The sequence below is a fragment of the Entelurus aequoreus genome, linkage group LG28 (assembly GCF_033978785.1).
Source record: "Entelurus aequoreus isolate RoL-2023_Sb linkage group LG28, RoL_Eaeq_v1.1, whole genome shotgun sequence".
Classification (NCBI taxonomy): domain Eukaryota; kingdom Metazoa; phylum Chordata; class Actinopteri; order Syngnathiformes; family Syngnathidae; genus Entelurus; species Entelurus aequoreus.
This window is the reverse complement of record NC_084758.1, coordinates 12,533,456-12,554,402: the sequence shown is the minus strand read 5'-3', so window position 1 is coordinate 12,554,402 and position 20,947 is coordinate 12,533,456. Positions and strand designations below refer to the sequence as shown.

At 43.4% G+C, this 20,947-nt stretch overlaps 1 protein-coding gene and 1 long non-coding RNA gene across 3 annotated transcripts in view; one reads left to right on the top strand and one right to left on the bottom strand.

The window, feature by feature from the left end:
* Positions 1-9,099: 9,099 nt before the first annotated feature.
* Positions 9,100-20,947, bottom strand: part of LOC133644958 (uncharacterized) — a 15,816-nt gene continuing 3,968 nt past the window's right edge. Inside the window, exons 2-3 of the long non-coding RNA XR_009824860.1 lie at positions 15,045-15,197; positions 9,100-11,228 (exon numbers count right to left, since the gene is read on the bottom strand). This is a non-coding gene — a long non-coding RNA (uncharacterized LOC133644958). The remainder of the gene's footprint in view (positions 11,229-15,044; positions 15,198-20,947) is intronic.
* The window catches only part of LOC133644957 (sequestosome-1-like), a 10,121-nt gene continuing 8,062 nt past the window's right edge, over positions 18,889-20,947 (top strand). For both annotated transcript variants that reach the window (XM_062039724.1, XM_062039723.1), the window contains exon 1: positions 18,889-19,199. In XM_062039724.1, the coding sequence (XP_061895708.1) occupies positions 19,110-19,199 (90 nt within the window). In that variant the 5' untranslated portion in view covers positions 18,889-19,109. The remainder of the gene's footprint in view (positions 19,200-20,947) is intronic.

Here is a 20,947-nt window from a genome sequence, read left to right as displayed (position 1 = left end):
CATTTCATCATCTGATTAGCAACGATTAGCAATGAAACATTATCTACAACAAAATAGATATTGTATAAAGTTCACTGTTGGCGTTAACTTTGTGTCTTTTTACGCATTGAAATCAGAAAAGACCCGCATTTCCGGAAGTCCGCGCGTGCCCGGGACGCAATTTTTTAACATTTTTTAACCGACCCTGCCTTCTCCGGGTCAAAACTCCGGTGTAGTTGTTTTTTTATTGATTATCACTTTCCGCCGGTGTTTTGTTTTGTTTATATTTGCCGAGTCAAATTTCCGTCCCCGTTTATTGTGTTTTTATTGGTCGACTTCAAAGCAATAAACTTTGCGGTACAATTTCTTCAATTCTGATTAGCCAAAAGTTTTATCAATCACAAATACTGCATTTCCGGTATTAGGACTCCCGCGTGTGAACACCTTTACGACCAGGTGCACTGATTTTCAAAGATCCAGCCTCATCAGGCACCAAGAAACATCATGTTACACCTTTCCTGCTTGTCTGCTCCCAGACCGTGGTCGAGGAGCGCGAGTGAGACGTTCCCTCCAGGGCCGATATATTGTCGGGGGTAACACCCCAAGTGAGTACCTACAGTTCCGCTCTTGCCCACTTACTTACACACATCACTCACCCCACATATTGCCATTCTTATAGGGCCATCACGAAGCCAGAGATGAAATGCTAGAGGCATTGAGTGCCACTCTAGTAAATGACATTGAAACTAACTTGCCAAATTCTAAGTTTGTTGGCATTATTTACCATGAAAGTGTAGATTGGCGGTTTTTAAACGACTGATGATCTTTGTCATTTGTCATATGCATGTATGCCAGGTGTATTCAGCGCTGCCTGTAGGAGCAAAAGTCACCGCCGCTGTCCAGGGTGCTGAGGACGAGCACCATCGGGCAGGGGCGGGGCATGTGCTGACGGCGAGACACGAGCAGAGGGAGAGAGAGGATACGGACGTGACTGAAAAGTCACGTTCTGGGAGAGAAATCTGTTGTTATCATTGAAACCTAGTTGAACCTGCACGCTTGGCTTTTGTGCGTGTCTTCAATAGAACTGCTAGGAAGCGACTTCCACAGAACCCTCCATCCATCCATCTTCCTCCACTTATCCGAGGTCGGGTCGCGGGGGCAGCAGCCTAAGCAGGGAAACCCAGACTTCCCTCTCCGCAGCCACTTCGTCCAGCTCTTCCCGGGGGATCCTGAGGCGTTCCCAGGCCAGCCGGGAGACATAGTCTTCCCAACGTGTCCTGGGTCTTCCCCGTGGCCTCCTACCGGTCGGATGTGCCCTAAACACCTCCCTAGGGAGGCGTTCGGGTGGCATCCTGACCAGATGCCCGAACCACCTCATCTGGCTCCTCTCAATGTGGAGGAGCAGCGGCTTTACTTTGAGCTCCTCAGAGCTTCTCACCCTATCTCTAAGGGAGAGCCCCGCCACCCGGCGAAGGAAACTCATTTCGGCTGCTTGTACCCGTGATCTTGTCCTTTCGGTCATAACCCAAATCTCACGACCATAGGTGAGGATGGGAACGTAGGTCGACCGGTAATTTGAGAGCTTTGCCTTCCGGCTCAGCTTCTTCTTCACCACAACGGATCGATACAGCGTCCGCATTACTGAAGACGCCGCACCGATCCGCCTGTCCATCTCACCATCCACTCTTCCCTCACTCGTGAGGCAAAATACGTCACTCAAGGCAAAATACGTCACCCAAGACTCCGAGGTACTTGAACTCCTCTACTTGGGGCAGGGTCTCCTCCCCAACCCGGAGATGGCACTCCACCCTTTTCCGGGCTAGAACCATGGACTCGGACTTGGAGGTGCTGATTCTCATCCCAGTCGCTTCACACTCAGCTGTGAACCGATCCAGTGAGAGCTGAAGATCCTGGCCAGATGAAGCCATCAGGACCACATCATCTGCAAAAAGCAGAGACCTAATCCTGCAGCCACCAAACCAGATCCCCTCAACGCCTTGACTGCGCCTAGACATTCTGTCCATAAAAGTTATGAACAGAATGGGTGACAAAGGGCAGCCTTGGCGGAGTCCAACCCTCACTGGAAACGTGTCCGACTTACTGCCGGCAATGCGGACCAAGCTCTGACAATGATCATACAGGGAGCGGACCGCCACAATCAGACAGTCCGATACCCCATACTCTCTGAGCACTCCCCACAGGACTTCCCGAGGGACACGGTCCAATGCCTTCTCCAAGTCCACAAAACACACGTTCCACAGAACCCCTTTCCAAAACACAATATAGAATGTGAGATATAACAGGATAATGCATACATTTATCATTTGTTTTCAAGACAGTTACAAAAAAGTGGGACCCCAAAAATGTACTGTGAGACCCCATTTTTATGATTTGATGGGGTCCATGGGACCCCATTTTGAAAATTCATAGCGCCAACACTGAAGTTTATATGCACACCAACATTAGGAACACTCACACACTCGAATGAGGTCTAATGGAGGAGAGGTTTCTAATAATGTGTTTCTCTACTGCAGCTTATAACGTAACCAAAAACAACTCTGTGTGATGCAGTGCGAGATGCATCTTCAAACTACCACAGTAATATCAAATACCTTGTTTAATTAATACCTCCAACATTAATGACATTTTTTAGGCTAACAGGAACTGCTTAGATTTGACTGTCAGTGATTAAGTCCATTAGTATGCTGTAGTTTTCCATTATTTTTTTCCCGAGTTTACATTTTAATTGCTGAAGAAACGTTAGGTTGGATGGTCATTAAAAACAAGCACCACTTAGATTTCCGTGTCGGTATGTACAGAAAATGATATTTGATATGACCCTCGCATGGAGCAGATAGTAATTTGGATGAGCGTCAGAGTGAGGCGCCGTCCCCTTTGTGAGCTTTGCAGTCCAAAGAGGCTTTGCGAGTTATTTTTTGGTGACTGTGACGGTCATTCTTGGGGCTGTTATTTTAACCCGTCTGCACACACATTGGCGGGCCTGGGTGTGTTTGTCTTAGACCCTCACCCCCGTCTCCACTCTTTATAGTTCCCATAGTGATCTGTAGCATAACTTTCTACATCGAATGGTTGAGTAATGCACACATTCCATGTGGTCTTACACTTTATTAGGAACACCTAGACAACAATTATCAATCTTAAAAAGTAAATGCACTTCTTTATTTATTTTGTCCATCATACACAATCCTTATGTAAGACAAAAACGCATAAGTTTTCCTTTTTTTAAAAAAATGCATTTTAAATCGTAAATAAACGTTCACAAAGCTCAGCTAACAATGGAGCCAATAAGAGTCACTCTTTCTGCCTATCAAGCGTTTTGAAAAACCTCCATCGAAAATGTTATATACATGCAGTAAGTATATATGTAATGTAGTAACATTCATAATACCATGCAGTGTTTCCCATAAACTGCCAAGATACCTGTGGCGGTGGGGGCGTGGTCATCATGACATCATCGAGTAATTTGCATAATTTACTACAATGATATGATTTTCTCTAAAAAGGCTCAAAAAATGTATACTTACTAAAAAATAATAACAGTTTTGTTTTAAACGTCCATGCATCCATCCATCCATTTTACAATATAATTACAACACTTTATGTACATATTTATATACAGATTTGAACAATAAGTTATTCACTGAAATATATTTATTAATTGTAGTTCTTACAAAAAATATATCTTATAAAATATAAAAGCTAAAATGTCTCTTAAAGCTCTGCCCCTTTAATTAGTGCATACTAAATAATTTAACTTTAGCCTACTACTACAACCATATTATTTACCAGCAACATAAAGTGAAACAGAGGCAGAGGTGTCCTGCCACAGTCAGTAACAAATAAACAGAAAACAGTAGTGGTCAAATACAAAAAAGGCAACAAGAGAAGTATCCTACACTTCTCTTTGTACTATATGATTTTCCTGAGAATCTGGACAGGACAAAAAAAAATATTTTTTTTTTAATTTTTTTTTATTTGTGGCGGACGTAATCCTTTCGTGGCGGGCCGCCACAAATAAATGAATGTGTGGGAAACACTGCCATGTAAAAATGACATATTTTGCTTTTTTTAAGCATACGGCAGCTTATTAATTTCACAGATGCATCACAACGTTTACTTTTTCCTTCCACAGCAACACTACTAATCATGGCAGACTTCATGAGACAACAAAGAAAGAAAAATGATGATCCAGAAACGTATGTTTAATCCTGAATACACAATCTGCAAGTTTTAGAATCTGCGTGATAAACATATCCAGCCAGTACTGTAGCAGCATTTCTAAGTGCTAAACATGATATACAATCACTTACTGTACAATGTCTACTCTCACTGGGATGCCAACCTTCCCGTTTAGATGAAAAATTATTGATATTCCTCACAAAAAGGTTAAAAAAAAGTTGCCATTAACGAGGTTGAATGTCAAAGTTGCCCAACTTCTCAGTTTATGCCCACAGCCTTCTACTATCCAGGTGAGAGGCATGATTTATAATCTACAATTAACTTTTACCAACTCTGAGGCGATGCAGCAGCTCAATACAAGCCACCGCAGGCACTTTCACATTTATCTGGGTCAGTGGTTCTTAACCTTGTTGGAGGTACCGAACCCCACCAGTTTTATATGCGCATTGACCGAACCCGAACCGTAATCATAAAATGATGTTATTATATCAAAGAAATACTAATAAAGGTATATTTTACAAACAGAAAGTTACAGGAATGTACACATGATCCCATGTTTACATCTCATTGTGCAACATGTGAATGTTTTAGTGGGAACTAAATGCGATATCCGAAAGGGCTACACATTATTTCCAAAGCAGGACACCCACCCAGATATATAATACTAGTACACAACTCGTGAAAAACAATATGTTGTAGTCATTGTAAGTGGGCCAAATCACTTATATTAGAAAATAATCTCATGGAAATGAGTCATAATAATAATAAAATAATAATAAAACATTGAACTTGTTAATTAGTCAGGTTTGGGACAGGTGTGCTGCAGGTCTGACGTCGCTCACATCTGCTCCACTGAATGCTCAAGGAGTTTTTGCGTTTGCTCACGCGTGTGGAAAATAAGAGGGAACATTGTTTGCGGGTATCCATAATACGCCGACAGGGAGAAGTTTTTATTTACACGATGAGTCGGGCGTGTCTTGACCTCCGCGGCGGAGGCTCTGCCGAACCCCTGAGGCCGACTCACCGAACCCCAAGGGTTAGATCGAACCCAGGTTAAGAACCACTGATCTGGGTATATAAAGTTCCCCCTCTGTCCACCAAAAACTAACCGGGTAGATTTAGTTCTTCAGGAACCTTTCGGAGTTCCTGCTAGTTAGGTGTGAATTTTGGAAGGTACCCGGAACCTTTTCGGGGCCGGTCTGTGATGTCGTACGCTGATTGGTTGAACACAGCTGAGGGCGTTCCTAAAACGTATTTTTCAAACACAGGACCACTATCAGGATATACACAGTGACTTGTTTTTTTCTTATTGTGTGAACGCTCCAAAGCATTCATTCACACATATGGTTTTCTACACCAAAATTCATCTATGTATTAAACTTTGATTTTGGCGCCCTCTACCTTCCACATGTTTTATCCGATTCAAACTGTTCCAACTACAAACTGTTCAGCCTATTTGGAAATTGCGGGCTTTCCCTTGAAAAATTCCCAGAATTCCCGGCTTTTCCGGGACATTTTTCCCATTTGAAATGAATTGGCCATTTTTCAAACTTTCACCATTTCCACATTTTTCAATCTATTCATACCATTCTACCATCCTACTACCCGTTTTCCAAGTTCAAAACATTTCCAGGATTTTCTAGAATTCCTGGTTTTCCAAACCCCTATTTCCACCCTTTTTTCTGGCGACTACTCCTCCCACATTTTTCAACCCACTTCAACCGTTCCACCGTCAAAACATTCTTCTTAATTAGGACTAAAAACAAAGTTGTTTTTTTAACTTGACCCAAGCCAAGACCCAAGCCGCCAAGACCCAAGCCAAGCTTCACCGCCTGCCGCACCCACGCCAGACTCGTCTGCTGTGCACCCACGCCAGACTCGTCTGCTTCCACGCCTGCTTCCACGCCTGCCACGACGAGGACGCGCGCAACTTCCACGACGACGCGCCCGCCTCCTCGTCGGCCACGGATGTGGCCATTCCCGGGTCGCCCACCACGCCAAGTACGCCGACCTCCTCGTCGACCACGGATGTGGCCGTTCCCGGGTTGCCCACCTCGTCAGGTGCAGCGGCGTTCTACGCGTCGCCGCCACCTAACTCTGCCCTGGTGGATTCGGGACCACTTGGTCTGGCGACCCACCGCCAAGTCCCCCTCCCGCCATACTTGCCAACCCTCCCGAATTTTCCGGGAGACTCCCGAAATTCAGCGCCTCTCCCGAAAACCTCCCGGGACAAATATGCTCCCGAAAATCTCCCCGATTTTCAGCTGGAGCTGGAGGCCAGCCTGTTTTCACGTCCGTTTTCCCACGATATAAACAGCGTGCCTGCCCGATCACGTTATAACATCTACGGCTTTTAGGGAGAGCACAACTGCGTGCTCAACAATGTGACGAAGCAGAAGAACGAGGAAGATACAGCCATGGCGACGCCAACGACGAGTAAGATGAAGAAATACGCTTGTAAGTTCCAAGCCGCAGCTGCGATTGGACCTGGATAGCCTCCGGGAAAAAGTAATGGAGTACCAAGTGCTTGGCACAACGTTCCCTCTAAGGTGCGCGCCTGCGCAATTGCGCAATGCTCAAGCGTCCTCTGCGCACAGCAAATATATGCCGCGCACCAAATCAAACCCATCTGAATTCTAAACAAAATAAACACATTTATTCTGTGTAATTTTGAAATGCAACTCTGAGTGACAGTGACAACAAGCGGCCCTAACGGTGTTCGTCAACACCGTTCAATTGAACACTATTCAATTATTGTAACGTCTATCGAGATGCTTTGAGGCCAGGAATTATATCGATCACTTTATTGAGATGGTTCTTGCCCGGAAAAGGGTGGAGTGCCATCCCCGGGTTGGGGAGGAGACCCTGCCCCAAGTGGAGGAGTTCAAGTACCTCGGAGTCTTGTTCACGAGTGAGGGAAGAGTGGATCGTGAGATCGACAGGCGGATCGGTGCAGCGTCTTCAGTAATGCGCACGCTGTATCGATCCGTTGTGGTGAAGAAGGAGCTGACCCGGAAGGCAAAGCTCTCAATTTACCGGTCGATCTACGTTCCCATCCTCACCTATGGTCATGAGCTTTGGGTTATGACCGAAAGGACAAGATCACGGGTACAAGCGGCCGAAATGAGTTTCCTACGCCGGGTGGCGGGGCTCTCCCTTAGAGATAGGGTGAGAAGCTCTGTCATCCGGGGGGGGGGGGGGGGGGGGGCTCAAAGTAAAGCCGCTGCTCCTCCACATGGAGAGGAGCCAGATGAGGTGGTTCGGGCATCTGGTCAGGATGCCACCCGAACGCCTCCCTAGGGAGGTGTTTAGGGGACGTCCGACCGGTGGCCACGGGGAAGACCCAGGACACGTTGGGAAGACTATGTCTCCCGGCTGGCCTGGGAACGCCTCGGGATCCCCCGAGAGGAGCTGGACGAAGTGACTGGGGAGAGGGAAGTCTGGGATTCCCAGCTTAGGCTGCTGCCCCCGCGACCCGACCTCGGATAAGCGGAAGAGGATGGATGGATGGATGGACTTTATTGAGCAAAACTGTTTATATTGGGTCATAACCACACCAAAAACATGAGTAAAAAACTTCTATCTCGAAAAACTAGTCATTTTCTGCCGTACAAACCAGGCCAAAACCAACTTGTCATCTGTCACCAACACGCATACCACTAAGCCACTGGTGCGTTTATGGCCACACAAAAAGTCGGACAACTCAAACACCACACAAAGTTACACTATGACTCCTCAGTCATACGTGTGCTTATTCTACTGTCATTTATTATTAATGTTAATTTATTGATATTAATCATGGAATGCTGTTACTAGAGAAAGTTACAGGAATGCACACTTCATCCTATGCTTACATTTCATTGTGCAACATGAGGATGCTTAAGGGCAACTAAATGTGATCTCTGAAAGGGGTACAAATGATTTCCAAAGCAGGACCCCCACCCAGACATATTGTACAATACTAATCCATAGCTTATGAAAAACAAGATTTATTTTATTTTCATTACCAGTTGGCCAAATCACTAATATTACAAAATAATCTCATGAAAATGACTCCTCTCATTTGAGTGTTATAATAAAAGATTGGTTTGAGACAGGTGTGCTGCTGGTTTTGCCACGTGTGATGTTGCTCACATGTGCTCCACTGAATGCTCAGGGAGTTTTTGTGTTTGCTCAGACACAACATTGCTTGGCAGTGAAGATCTTCCTCAGGAAGCAAAGATTGACTGGTTTTGGGCCATGCCAGGGAGAGATGGAAGATACCAGACTCTAGTGCATTTGATGAAAGCACTTTTGTGCGTGCCACACAGCAATGCATCATCAGAGAGGTTGTTCAGCATGGTTAGAAAAATAGTGACAGAGAATAGAACAAGGATGGACCATTCAACCCTTAACTCACTCCTTTCCTGCAAATTAAATTTCACAGATGCTGCCCACACCTATGCTCCTTCAAAGGCTGTGCTTCTGGCTGCAAAGCATTGCACTTTCAAGTGCAACAATGAGTCGATGAGTGGTATGTGTGTGTATATGTGTAAATAAATGTACACTGAAATTCAAGTATTTATTTTATATATATATATATATATATATATATATATATATATATATATATATATATATATATATATATATATATATATATATATATTGTTGCGTTTGACCAGATGTTCCTCCAAGTGGGATGTAAAACGCTGGTCAGTCCCAAGTTCCTTAGATGACATATAAACTGAACTCAAATGTACCACCAAGCACAGGATAGGTATTTTGTAATTTATTGTCAAATATTTGAGAATAGAGACCAGCCTCGAACAACACATACGAATGCGTAGCCCAAGTTGATCTGACAACATCCCGGAATGCACTCTCCTCTTCAATATCTCTCAACCCCCCCGCCCCCCCCCCCCCCGCCCTCACGGCCGCACAGATGCCCATTGTGTCCGTTATCTCAAGTCGGCCCGAGAAGGGAAGCAGGGAGGACTCCTCTTCTCTGCCTCCTACTTCAAGGCCGTCCACAGTGCAAGCACTTTGTCATGAGACGATCAAAACAATGAAAAGAGAGTACAAGATGGAACATTAGCTATTTAAAATATGACTATAGAAATATAGAAAGAAGTAACTCTTAATTATGGATAAATGTGGATATATGCATCCGTCAATTCCCCCTTCAAGATCTTCTAAAAAGATCTTTACCTCTAGTACAACACTTCTAAAGCACGCCCCACATTAAAGTAGGTACTGGTTTTTTGTTTTTTTTCGAGCAAGCTAACAATAAAATAAAAGCATAGCTACATGGGAGATAAATGGAGGGAGTTTATGTCAATGTCGTCATTGTCAGGGAAGGAAACTAGCAAATCTCGAAAGTCTTAAAGTCACCACTTTGCTAGACCCCCTTCAGAGACATAGCAAACCTAGAGACAGGGTGGGGTTGACCTTTGACAGCTCTAACAAAGATGCGGGTGCATGGGCGATAAAGCAACCGCATGAGGCTATAATGGCCAAGAAAACTTTAAAGGAGACTAGGGCAGACTTAATTATGTCAGTCCACCTGCCAAAGGTGGTCTAGAGCCAATCTTTAAAGGGGTCAGAGACACCGAAAACTTCAGTAAGTTCCTTAGACAGGGCTTGGAGGCCTTCTAAGGCCTTCTGAACCAAGCCATTTATGTCAGTCAACTTAAAGGGGGCGGGATAAGTGTGGGGAAAGGATGTCCAGCGGAACAAGCAACACAGTCACCCAGGTTTTGGCTCTTAGCCATGCTAGTCATCCACCTGAGCCATAGGTTGCCTGCACCTGCTCCTAAGGTCAAAGCTACCAGGCCTTCAGTGGTGATGTCATTAGCACGCACAGATGTGAGAGCCTTTGAAACACCACCGAGGTGGGGTGGTACTTTGGGTGCTACAGAGGGTGTAGAGGTAGTTATCACCCTCTCAAGGACATTAATTTTAATAATTCCTTTAGAGTCTGTATCAGTCAGGTCAACCCCCAAAACAACATAAAAGGGACGATGGGCACCACTTACCAGAGTATGTTGTCTGCATCCGACACCAATGGTTCAGGGTTGAGTCGTTACTACCACGGTAATAGCTATTATGTCCCCCGCAATTAAACACACTGCATAGGTCAAAAAGAAGTCTTGCTGTCCCCTTTGACCCAGTCTATTTAAAGTCCGCCATATGTTCTAAGACACTTGTCAGTCACTGTCGTCGGGAAGGAAGAACTGAGACACAAAGACAGTAGAACAAGCCCAAGCAGCAGTCTGTCAGGGAATACTAGTCGGGTGTAACATCCTGCCTTTTGTCTATCAAAATCAGAGTAATTCAGGTAACGAAACGGGGATAAACATCAAACTTTTCACTTAATGTAACGACACAGATAGTTATGCTGCAAACAAGCAAAAGAAATTGGATAACTTCGAGTATAAAGGCTGGTCTCAAATAAGGATATACAATATAGAAGTTGAAAAGAGTAATATAGGTAGAAAATCTCTCTCAGCGTCGTCTTCTGGGCTGTAGGATTATGTGTGTGTAATTAAAGCCTCGCTCTTCTATGACCTAGAGGGGGAGAGGTTACTAGCACTATCACCCCTTATGTGTGTTACCTCGGTAACACACACTAAAAATGAGTCGTTTTCTGCTCCCGTTCTTCTTCAGATGCCTCAGGCTCAAAAGGCGCTGCTAGGGGGTCGAGTGGGGCAGATGTAGTGGCGATGTCAGCAATGACATCCGCTGGTAATCTGTCAGGTTCTTCAGCAGGAGTGTAGAGGGAGAGGTGGTACCAGGTGTCCCCTTTACCAGCTAGTCGAAGGGCGTGAGACGTCCGTTCCACGACCTTGAAGGGACCAGTCCACCTGGGCTCCGTCCACTTGCGTTTGATGACCTAGATCTTGACCCTCTCAGCGGGCGGAAGGGAATCTGGAGTGGCGGGCTGTCATCCTCGTATCTGTACAGAAGAACTGGCACACAAATTCTGCATTTTTTTGTGTAAAATACCATTTTGATTTTACGCTGAGTCCTCCTTCCATGGGGGGCTGCTGGTCCTGGGAAGGTCTGACCTGTATGCAGTTCATAGGGTGAAAAACTCAAAGGGCGGTAAAACAGTTTTATTCACGGACCTTCGAATGATCATTAACGCTAATTGCAACATGTCAATCCAATTAAATTTGGTCTGTGCACAGATTTTAGCCAATTAGTTTTTAATGTTCTGGTCCATCCTTTCAACCTTACCTTGGGACTCAGGATGGTACCCCAAACCTGTGTTCTAGTCCGAAAGCCTTTTCAACCAAGGCTAAGTTAGTATTTTTTTAAATGGTTGCCGTTGTCTGACCTAATCTTTTTGGGGAAACCATGTCGGGGTACTAGGTCATTCACAAGTCATTTAATTACTGATATTGCATCCTCTTTTGAGGTTGTTGTTGCTTCCGGCCAACCACTGTGATTGTCAACACAAGTCAGTACGTACATTTTCCCTTGTACCGTATTGATCATATCAGTGAAATCAAAGACTATACATGGTTCACCCTCACCTCCTCCATATTCTAAATTTGATCTACTAAAGTACTATCGATGTGTAAAATCGTTATTTTCAAATTAAAATTAGTTATAACTTCTTACCCACGGGAAAAACGTTAAAACTATGGAATGTGTCAGAGTCGGATGATTGTCGATTTTGTTCCAAGGAGTCTGTATCCACCCTCACTCACCCCCTTCTGTTTCTGAAAAAAGGACTGTTAGTCATACTATCACTTTCAGAAACATCTAAGAAAAAGGTCAGCTAATAGTCAAGTAGCGGAGGGCAGGTCATGTTTGAGGTCAATGATTGTCTCTTCAGCCTCTATGGTCCACTGGGGGGTGGTGTTAGGGTAGGGGACCCCTTAGCAATATCACAATTAACTCAAACTCATCTGAACCCTAACTTTTATGTAACTTATTCAATATGGTGAAAGTAACAAAATATGCTCATATTTATATTGTCACAAATACAAGAAAAATACTACCCTTATGGCGGATGCTTTAGCAATAGTATTTTGAAATTTTACCACACCTGGTGCCCCCAATAATTCATTAAGTCAAGCTCATGTTGTAGAAAGTCGAATGATGCGGACACGTTTGTTACTGAATACTTTCTATCAGACTTCTGCCATGGCAACTATGTGTATGTAATGAGCAACTATAATTATTTGATATGCTTAAATGTGTAGTGTGTCGTTTTAGCTCAGCTGTTGTGTAGCTGCTAGCTCCTCGTAGCCTACAGGTGTCTAAAGTGCAGCCCATAGTTATGTGTTTAACACAACTATGTGCTAAACCTAAACAATTGAAAATGTGGTATTTGGGTGTCGGTGTAATGTTTGGCAGCTACGCCGTGTCTTATCATTGCACCTAAGTTCTTTGGTTTTGTAGGCGAGACAGAGAGCAAGTGAACAATGTGGGACACAATTGTGTCCATCTTATACCATGCTAGTTGTTTCAAAGATAGGTCAACATGAGCAGCCACACCTTGAGTTCCAACATATATAAATAATCATAACATATGGCGAGTCGGGTGGCAGAACACACGGAAGCATCTCAGTCAGTCAGGGTTTTCACTGTTAGAGCAGTTGGATGTCAGCCATTCCTGTTGTTTCAGGCTGTGGTCTGAGCTCATGGGGGAGTCTTGGTAGTGGTGTCGCAGCTGGGTGGTTGAGCCGTCAGGTAACACCAGGAAGGTTCCTTCTGTGCGATATTGAATGTCAGGGTACAGTCTGTAAAGTAGGTCATTACCAATCTGGCAGGGTGTGTGCAGGTCAATCACGAAGGGGTGCTTTAGTGTGTGTCCCGCAATCTGAACCGGAAGTGGTTTGGTGACAGGTAACCTTCTTGTGACCCCAGCGAAGCCTTCGACCTTTAAAGAGGAAGCACACAGTTTCTTTGGTACCTCTGCATTCAGAATCGAATGGGGGGCGCCAGTGTCAATCACGAACTGATAACATTGTCCGTTGACACTCATGTCCAGCAGGGGGCCAGTCTGTATCTCCTGCTGGGGCTCCTGCGGTGGGCGTCTTTTGCCACGCTTTTGTGTTCGTTTGTTGGCACTACGGAACCTTTCCTGTTCGGAAATGTTCGGACAGTCACGACTCCAGTGAACAGGCTGGTCACAGCCGAAACAGTGTCTACCCCAGACCGGCTTTGAAGCATTGTGTTGTCCACCACCCGAGTCCAACCGCACGTCTGTTGAGGATTCTTTCCTCCACCTGTTGGAACTCAAAAGCAAGGTCACCCACTGCTGAATATACCCTAGCTGATCTTTGACCTTTTGGTTCTTTTAACCTTTTATCTTCAGCGATTTGTAATTTAAGTAGTCGTTTCCTTGTTGCTCTGTCATTAGCCTTATTTTGCATGGGATGAATAAAATGTCCTGCCATATATTGTTTTTGGCACCGTGTATATCAGGGTTAACTTTGTCCAAAGTGTTTGGCCAAAAGTTCCCTCCCGGAGGTACAGGTGGTAAAGCAAGGTCAACAATGGCTTGCATGTATGCATCGGCAAGAGACTTATATTGTAGTATGTCCAAAGTGTTAATGTCATGTGTCAAAAATGTCTGCCGGAGAAAATGGTCAGACGTGTACAAGGGGTTAATTTTCGGAGGCAGGATTAATCTTAGAGGGGGCGTGTTAATACCTCCTTCTCTTGTCACTGGAGTAGGGGGCGGTGTCCTAGTCAAAGTCTGGGCGGGTCGTTGGAATTGTCTTGCGCATGCGCGGCAGACAAAAAAACAATCAGTTCATTCTGTCATTAATCATCGGTTCTTTTGCTGCATTTCGTTTTTCCACGTAATCCCTGTTTACTTTTATCATACGCCAAACTCTTAAATTCTCTCCCTGAGTGTTCCATTTTCACCAGCGCACACACACACACACACACACTAAGCAGCACACACACACACGAGCACGCGTAAGCACTCCCGCACACACACACACTCAGCAGCACACACACACACGAGCACGCGTAAGCACTCCCGCACACACACACACACACACACACTCAGCAGCACACACACACACGAGCATGCGTAAGCACTCCCGCACACACACACTCACACTCAGCAGCACACTCTCTGCGTTTCACTTCACCATAAAACTTCCAGTTACTTCTTTTTAATTTTTTTACTTTATTTTACCAGACGTTTGAGTTCACGACTTTTCGAGTATTGTAAACTCCCTCTTAACCCTTTCAAGGAACGTTCCCTTTTTTTTTTTTTCTCTCTACCTGCTAGTTCCATTGTCGACAACCGTCCATTCAATTGATCATTACACAGTAATGACTAATCACATTTTCCCCAGCCGCCATCACATTCTTGTCTGTCACACTCCTTGGCCATTGTGGCCTTTAACCCCCAAACCATACGGCGGCCTTTAACCCCGTACTTTTATCATACAATACGCAGCTAGAGCCTCTAACTCTAACCCGTGCAATTTATCGTACAATACGCAGCTAGAGCCTCTAACTCTAACCCGTGCAATTTATCGTACAATACGCAGCTAGAGCCTCTAACTCTAACCCGTGCAATTTATCGTACAATACGCAGCTAGAGCCTCTAACTCTAACCCGTTACTCTTTTAGGCGGCGACCAACTACCCAGGGTGAGCCACACCCGACTATTTGCTTACTCGTCAGTGAAGCAGCCCGTCACGGTAATCTTGACACAATGACGTGAGTGGTATTAACAACTTTTATGCAATGGTGGCTACGGCAAAATGCAACCAATCTATCAAAATGCAATCAATCAATCAAAATCACCACTCTGTGTCTGGGGTACAATTCTGTGTTTGACTTACAGACCTCAGGACTGACTCCTAATGCAGATTTTATCTAAAAAGAAAGGTTCTGCTTACCTTGAATTATGTTTTGGCCATGTGAGTCTGTCCAGAAGATTGCAAGAGAAGGTCCAATTGTCAGCGTGTCATCTCGGACGAAGCCCCCAAATTGTTGCGTTTGACCAGATGTTCCTCCAAGTGGGATGTAAAACGCTGGTCAGTCCCAAGTTCCTTAGATGACATATAAACTGAACTCAAATGTACCACCAAGCACAGGATAGGTATTTTGTAATTTATTGTCAAATATTTGAGAATAGAGACCAGCCTCGAACAACACATACGAATGCGTAGCCCAAGTTGATCTGACAACATCCCGGAATGCACTCTCCTCTTCAATATCTCCCCCCCCCCGCCCTCACGGCCGCACAGATGCCCATTGTGTCCGTTATCTCAAGTCGGCCCGAGAAGGGAAGCAGGGAGGACTCCTCTTCTCTGCCTCCTACTTCAAGGCCGTCCACAGTGCAAGCACTTTGTCATGAGACGATCAAAACAATGAAAAGAGTACAAGATGGAACATTAGCTATTTAAAATATGACTATAGAAATATAGAAAGAAGTAACTCTTAATTATGGATAAATGTGGATATATGCATCCGTCAATATATATATATATATATATATATATATATATATATATATATATATATATATATATATATATATATATATATATATATATATATATATATATATATATATATATATATACACTACCGTTCAAAAGTTTGGGGTCACATTGAAATGTCCTTATTTTTGAAGGAAAAGCACTGTACTTTTCAATGAAGATAACTTTAAACTAGTCTTAACTTTAAAGAAATACACTCTATACATTGCTAATGTGGTAAATGACTATTCTAGCTGCAAATGTCTGGTTTTTGGTGCAATATCTACATAGGTGTATAGAGGCCAATTTCCAGCAACTATCACTCCAGTGTTCTAATGGTACAATGTGTTTTCTCATTGGCTCAGAAGGCTAATTGATGATTAGAAAACCCTTGTGCAATCATGTTCACACATCTGAAAACAGTTTAGCTCGTTACAGAAGCTACACAACTGACCTTCCTTTGAGCAGATTGAGTTTCTGGAGCATCACATTTGTGGGGTCAATTAAACGCTCAAAATGGCCAGAAAAAGAGAACTTTCATCTGAAACTCAACAGTCTATTCTTGTTCTTAGAAATTAAGGCTATTCCACAGAATTGTTTGGGTGACCCCAAACTTTTGAACGGTAGTGTATATATATATATATATATATATATATATATATATATATATATATATATATATATATATATATATATATATATATATATGAATATATATATATATATATGAATATATATATATATATATATATATAAAATATATAATAATATATAACGTGATCCAAGTGGCTATGGACCATTACCATATCCCACATTACATCCAGGGGATGATCACCAGCTACCTGGGAGACATCAAGCTACGATTCCAAGCAGCCATGTTCACAACAAAATGGCAGCCAGTGGAGAAAGGAATAGTGACAGGGTGCACCATCTCCCCCATCTTGTTTGTCATGGGAATGAACCTGATCATCTCTGCAGCGATCACAAAGTCAAGAGGACCAAAGACTGCAGCAGGAAGCCAACAACCAGCAATCAGGGCATTCATGGATGATCTTACCGTGATAACACCAACTCACGTGCAGGCAAGATGGGTCCTGGCGGAACTGGATCGTATGGCTACTTGGGCAAAGATGATCTTCAAGCCCAAGAAATCAAGGTGTCTGGTGATCCAAAAGGGAAAAACAACGGGAAAGTTCAAGCTGCTTGTTCAGGGGGAAACAATCCCGAACATCCAGGGGAACCCTATTAAATGCCTTGGAAAGTGGTATGATGATTCCATGACAGATAAAAACAACATCTACAGCACCGAAAATCAAGTTGAAGAATGGTTGAAAAAGATTGACAAGTCTGGTCTGCCTGGGAAATACAAGTGCTGGATCTACCAGCATGGCCTACTCCAAAGACTTATGTGGCTTCTCACTGTGTACGAAGTGGCCATAACAACAGTTGAAGGGTTGGAGAGGAAGTTCAACAAGCATCTTCGTAAATGGTTGGGAATACCCCCAAGCTTTACATCTACGGGGCTCTACATAAGGTCGGGTCAGCTCCAGCTCCCCCTGTCTTCAGTTGTGGAGGAGTTTAAAGTCGCAAAATGCAGACTTTCCCTGACGTATAGGGACTCCCAAGAGCAACTCATCAGGGAAGCTGGAATAAGAACAAGATCTGGCAGGAAGTGGGCCGCCAGCACTGCTGTTACCCAGGCAGAATCATCTCTCAGGACCAAAGATACCATCGGAAGCCCTTGCACTGGAAGACAGGGTCTAGGAACATCACATTTCCAGCAGTGGTCCAAGTCCACTCCCAGGGAAAAGAGGACCATGATCCAGGATGAAGTTCGAAACCTTGAGGAAGAAGGAAGAAGAGCTAAAGCCGTCGAGCTCGCAACCCAAGGTGCCTGGACAAGGTGGAACCTTCCCAAGAGGACCGTGACGTGGAGTGAACTGTGGAGGCTGGAGCCGTTTCGTATCTCGTTTCTGCTCCGAGCAGTATACGACACCCTGCCGACCCCAGTCAACTTGCATAGGTGGGGAATGAGGGAGGACCCGCTGTGCAGGTTGTGTGGCGGTAAAGGAACTATGGCGCATATTCTTTCTGGGTGCAAAACAGCATTGACCCAGGGAAGATACAGGTGGCGCCATGACAGGGTGTTGGCAATGCTCGCAAACATCTTAGAGCAAGAGAGGAGAAAGAAACACCACGCCAAAACTAAGCCACTGCTGAGCACCATCACCTTCGTGAAAGAGGGTCATAGACCAGTTGTCCAAGGCCAAGCCAAGCAAAACTTCCTGCAGTTGGCCCAGTGTTGGGAGATGGAGGTCGACCTGGGGAGGAAGGTCCTCTTCCCAGAGGCGGTACTGTCCACCACTCTAAGACCAGATATAGTTATGTGGTCCCCAGAGGGAAAGAAAATCATCCTGGTGGAACTTACTGTCCCATGGGAGGAGGGATGTGAGGAAGCGGCAGAGAGGAAGAAAACAAAGTACCAACAACTTGTCCAGGACTGCCGGGACAAGGGGTGGACAGCATGGCTGATGACAGTGGAAGTTGGATGTCGAGGATTCCCTGCTCAATCTGTGTGGAATCTGATGACAAAGGTCGGATTGAGAGGTCACTCGAGGAAAACAGCCGTTCGTAGGCTGGGAGAAGCGGCAGAGAGAGCCTCCTGTTGGCTCTGGCATAAAAGAGAGGACAATAGCTGGAAGCCTGGATGAGAGGGGCAGTGATCTGGCCAATCACTGCTGACCCTCCAACCGGAGAGTGTTGTGGTTAAGGGTCGAAACACTCGGTGAACGTTGGGGACCACCTGATGACCTCTTGTCCAGGCCAAAGCTTTATCCATTAGAAATGGATTAAAATAGCATCTTTGATGTATTTGCAAACTATATATATATATATATATATATATATATATATATATATATATATATATATATATATATATACAGTATAATACTGAAAGTCAAGTATTTCTTATATACAAACGTGTATATTTCAACACAGATAGAAGGTAAAGCTACAGATATATTTCATTGTAACATTAGTTACCCCCCCTCCCCCCTGTAGTATAGGTTTCTGTTTCAACAGAAACGGAAACCTAAAAGTAGAATAACATAATAATAATATTATTTTGAAAATACAGCCATAATGATTCGAAATTGCTATTTTGCAAAAATACACAATTTCAACTTTGAAGCTAAAGACTTAATTTTCCCAGTAAAAGCAATTAATTACCTCCGGTTTAATTAAAGGGCAAAACGTACTTGTAAAGTGCTCAAGTGTAATGATAATAGTTCAGGAAACTAACTGTAGAATGCAAGTAAATGTGATTGTGTGACATATTTAAAAAAACACTGGGTTAAATAAAATATTATAGAGTAGGGATCCACTTCGGTCCACACTCCATTTCAGTAGGTGGCGGTAATGCACACCAGAAGGTTGCTTGCCAACCGCCATTGAAGAAGAAGCAGAAGCAGCAGCAAGATGGTGGCCAGAAGAATAAGCTTGAAGATGGTAGTGAAAGCTTACCTGCTGGCGGAAGACGAGGCGGTGAAGGAGATCCACAAGTTCCCGGTAAGTTTTTCAACTTGTTTAAGTCGGGGTCCACGTTAATCAATTCATGGTACAAATATAGGCTGACCATACGTCCTCTTTTCCCCAGACATGTCCTCTTTTACGGGGTTGTCCGGGCGGGGTTTCTTAAATGCCTCAAATGTCCGCCATTTTGAGTTAGGGTTGCGTGTATTTTCAATGTACGTTCAGGGTTAAGTTAAGAAGGGGTTAAACAAAACAAGTTGTGAAGGTGCGCACGCAGAAACATTGGTGAGGGAGGGGCAGAGAGACAGAGCGAGAGAGCTAGTGAGTGGAGACAGACATGGAAACAAGAAATGCCGACAAGTAAATGCAACTTCACGGATGATTTGCGGGAAAAGTATTTGTGTTTTGGTCCTGGCCGTGACACATGGGAAGCAGAATGCACTGTGTGCAAAGCAGGATCGTGTATATCTGTGGCAAATAAAGATCTACAAGCCCATATCGACACTACAAAGCACAAAACAGCTGTGCAGGGCGAGAGCTCGTCTGCTGTTTTATGTTTGAATTTAATTAACTTCTTTTGAGGCTTTATTTATGTTTAGATTATATACAAGAGGTTATTTTGAATATTTCTACCTCTACACTTTTTTTTCCAAAACTGTGAATGTTACAGAATATAAGTGTGACTTATTTTGTTATACTGTCAAGCAGTGTTGGCGTTAACGCACTTTTTGTGTCTTTTTAACGCATTGAAATCAGAAAGGACGCAGATTTTTTTTATTTTACCATTTGCGGCCTTCAGCTAATGTTTTAAAGGACCACGGCACGTTCTAAAAATACTATTAAAATAAACAAAAACATAACAAAAGTGAAATAAAAAAGCTTACAGGTGAAATGTCATTTAGAAACAGTTGCAATGTTGACTAATAAAACAAAAATGTTTTTTTTTTCATTCAAACTGTCATTGCTCAAAACATAATAATAATAATCAAAATCAATGTTATTATGAATTATTGACCTATCAAAGGTTCCGATTACTTCACATCAAATATTCCACTAAAAAAAATATTTTTGGTGGAAGATTTTGCATATTTTGTGTGTTTGCCATAAAAAAACATGTTTTTGTTTGACAAAAAAGGGCGGAAAACAAACAAACAAAAAAAACAACATAAAAAAACCGAAAACATTTTGAAATGAGGAATAGATGTGAAGTTGATGTAGACTCCAGAGATTTAAGCGTTAAATATAAAATGTATGTATGCCCTGGCACACCATTATCATCATTTCATGACCCAAGCAAAACACTTTTTACACTTTTATACTGAAATAAATACACCTACAACTTATTCAATAAAAACATAGAAAAAACTAGCAGCGGTAAAGTTTAGATCCATGAAGGAAAGAAGAAAGTCAATGAATGTTTATAACTGAATACATTTACATATGTATACACATTTGTTTTCTTTTGTATTATTGTTTTTAGTGAATGAAGTAACGTTTATGACAACCTTTTTCCAAAACACAACATAGAATGTGAGATATAACCGGATAATGCATACATTTGTCATTTATTTTCAAAACGCTTACAAAAAAGTGCTACCCCAAAAATTTACTGTGGCACCCCATTTTTATGACTTGATGGGGTCCCTGGGACCCCATTTTGAAAATTCCTAGCGCCAACACTTCTGTCAACAGAGGAGAAAAATTGCTTTATTTAAATAAATATATGACTTATGAAGCAAGTTCGAGTATCATTGGCAAATGTTCACCTTTATGTGTCCTCTTTT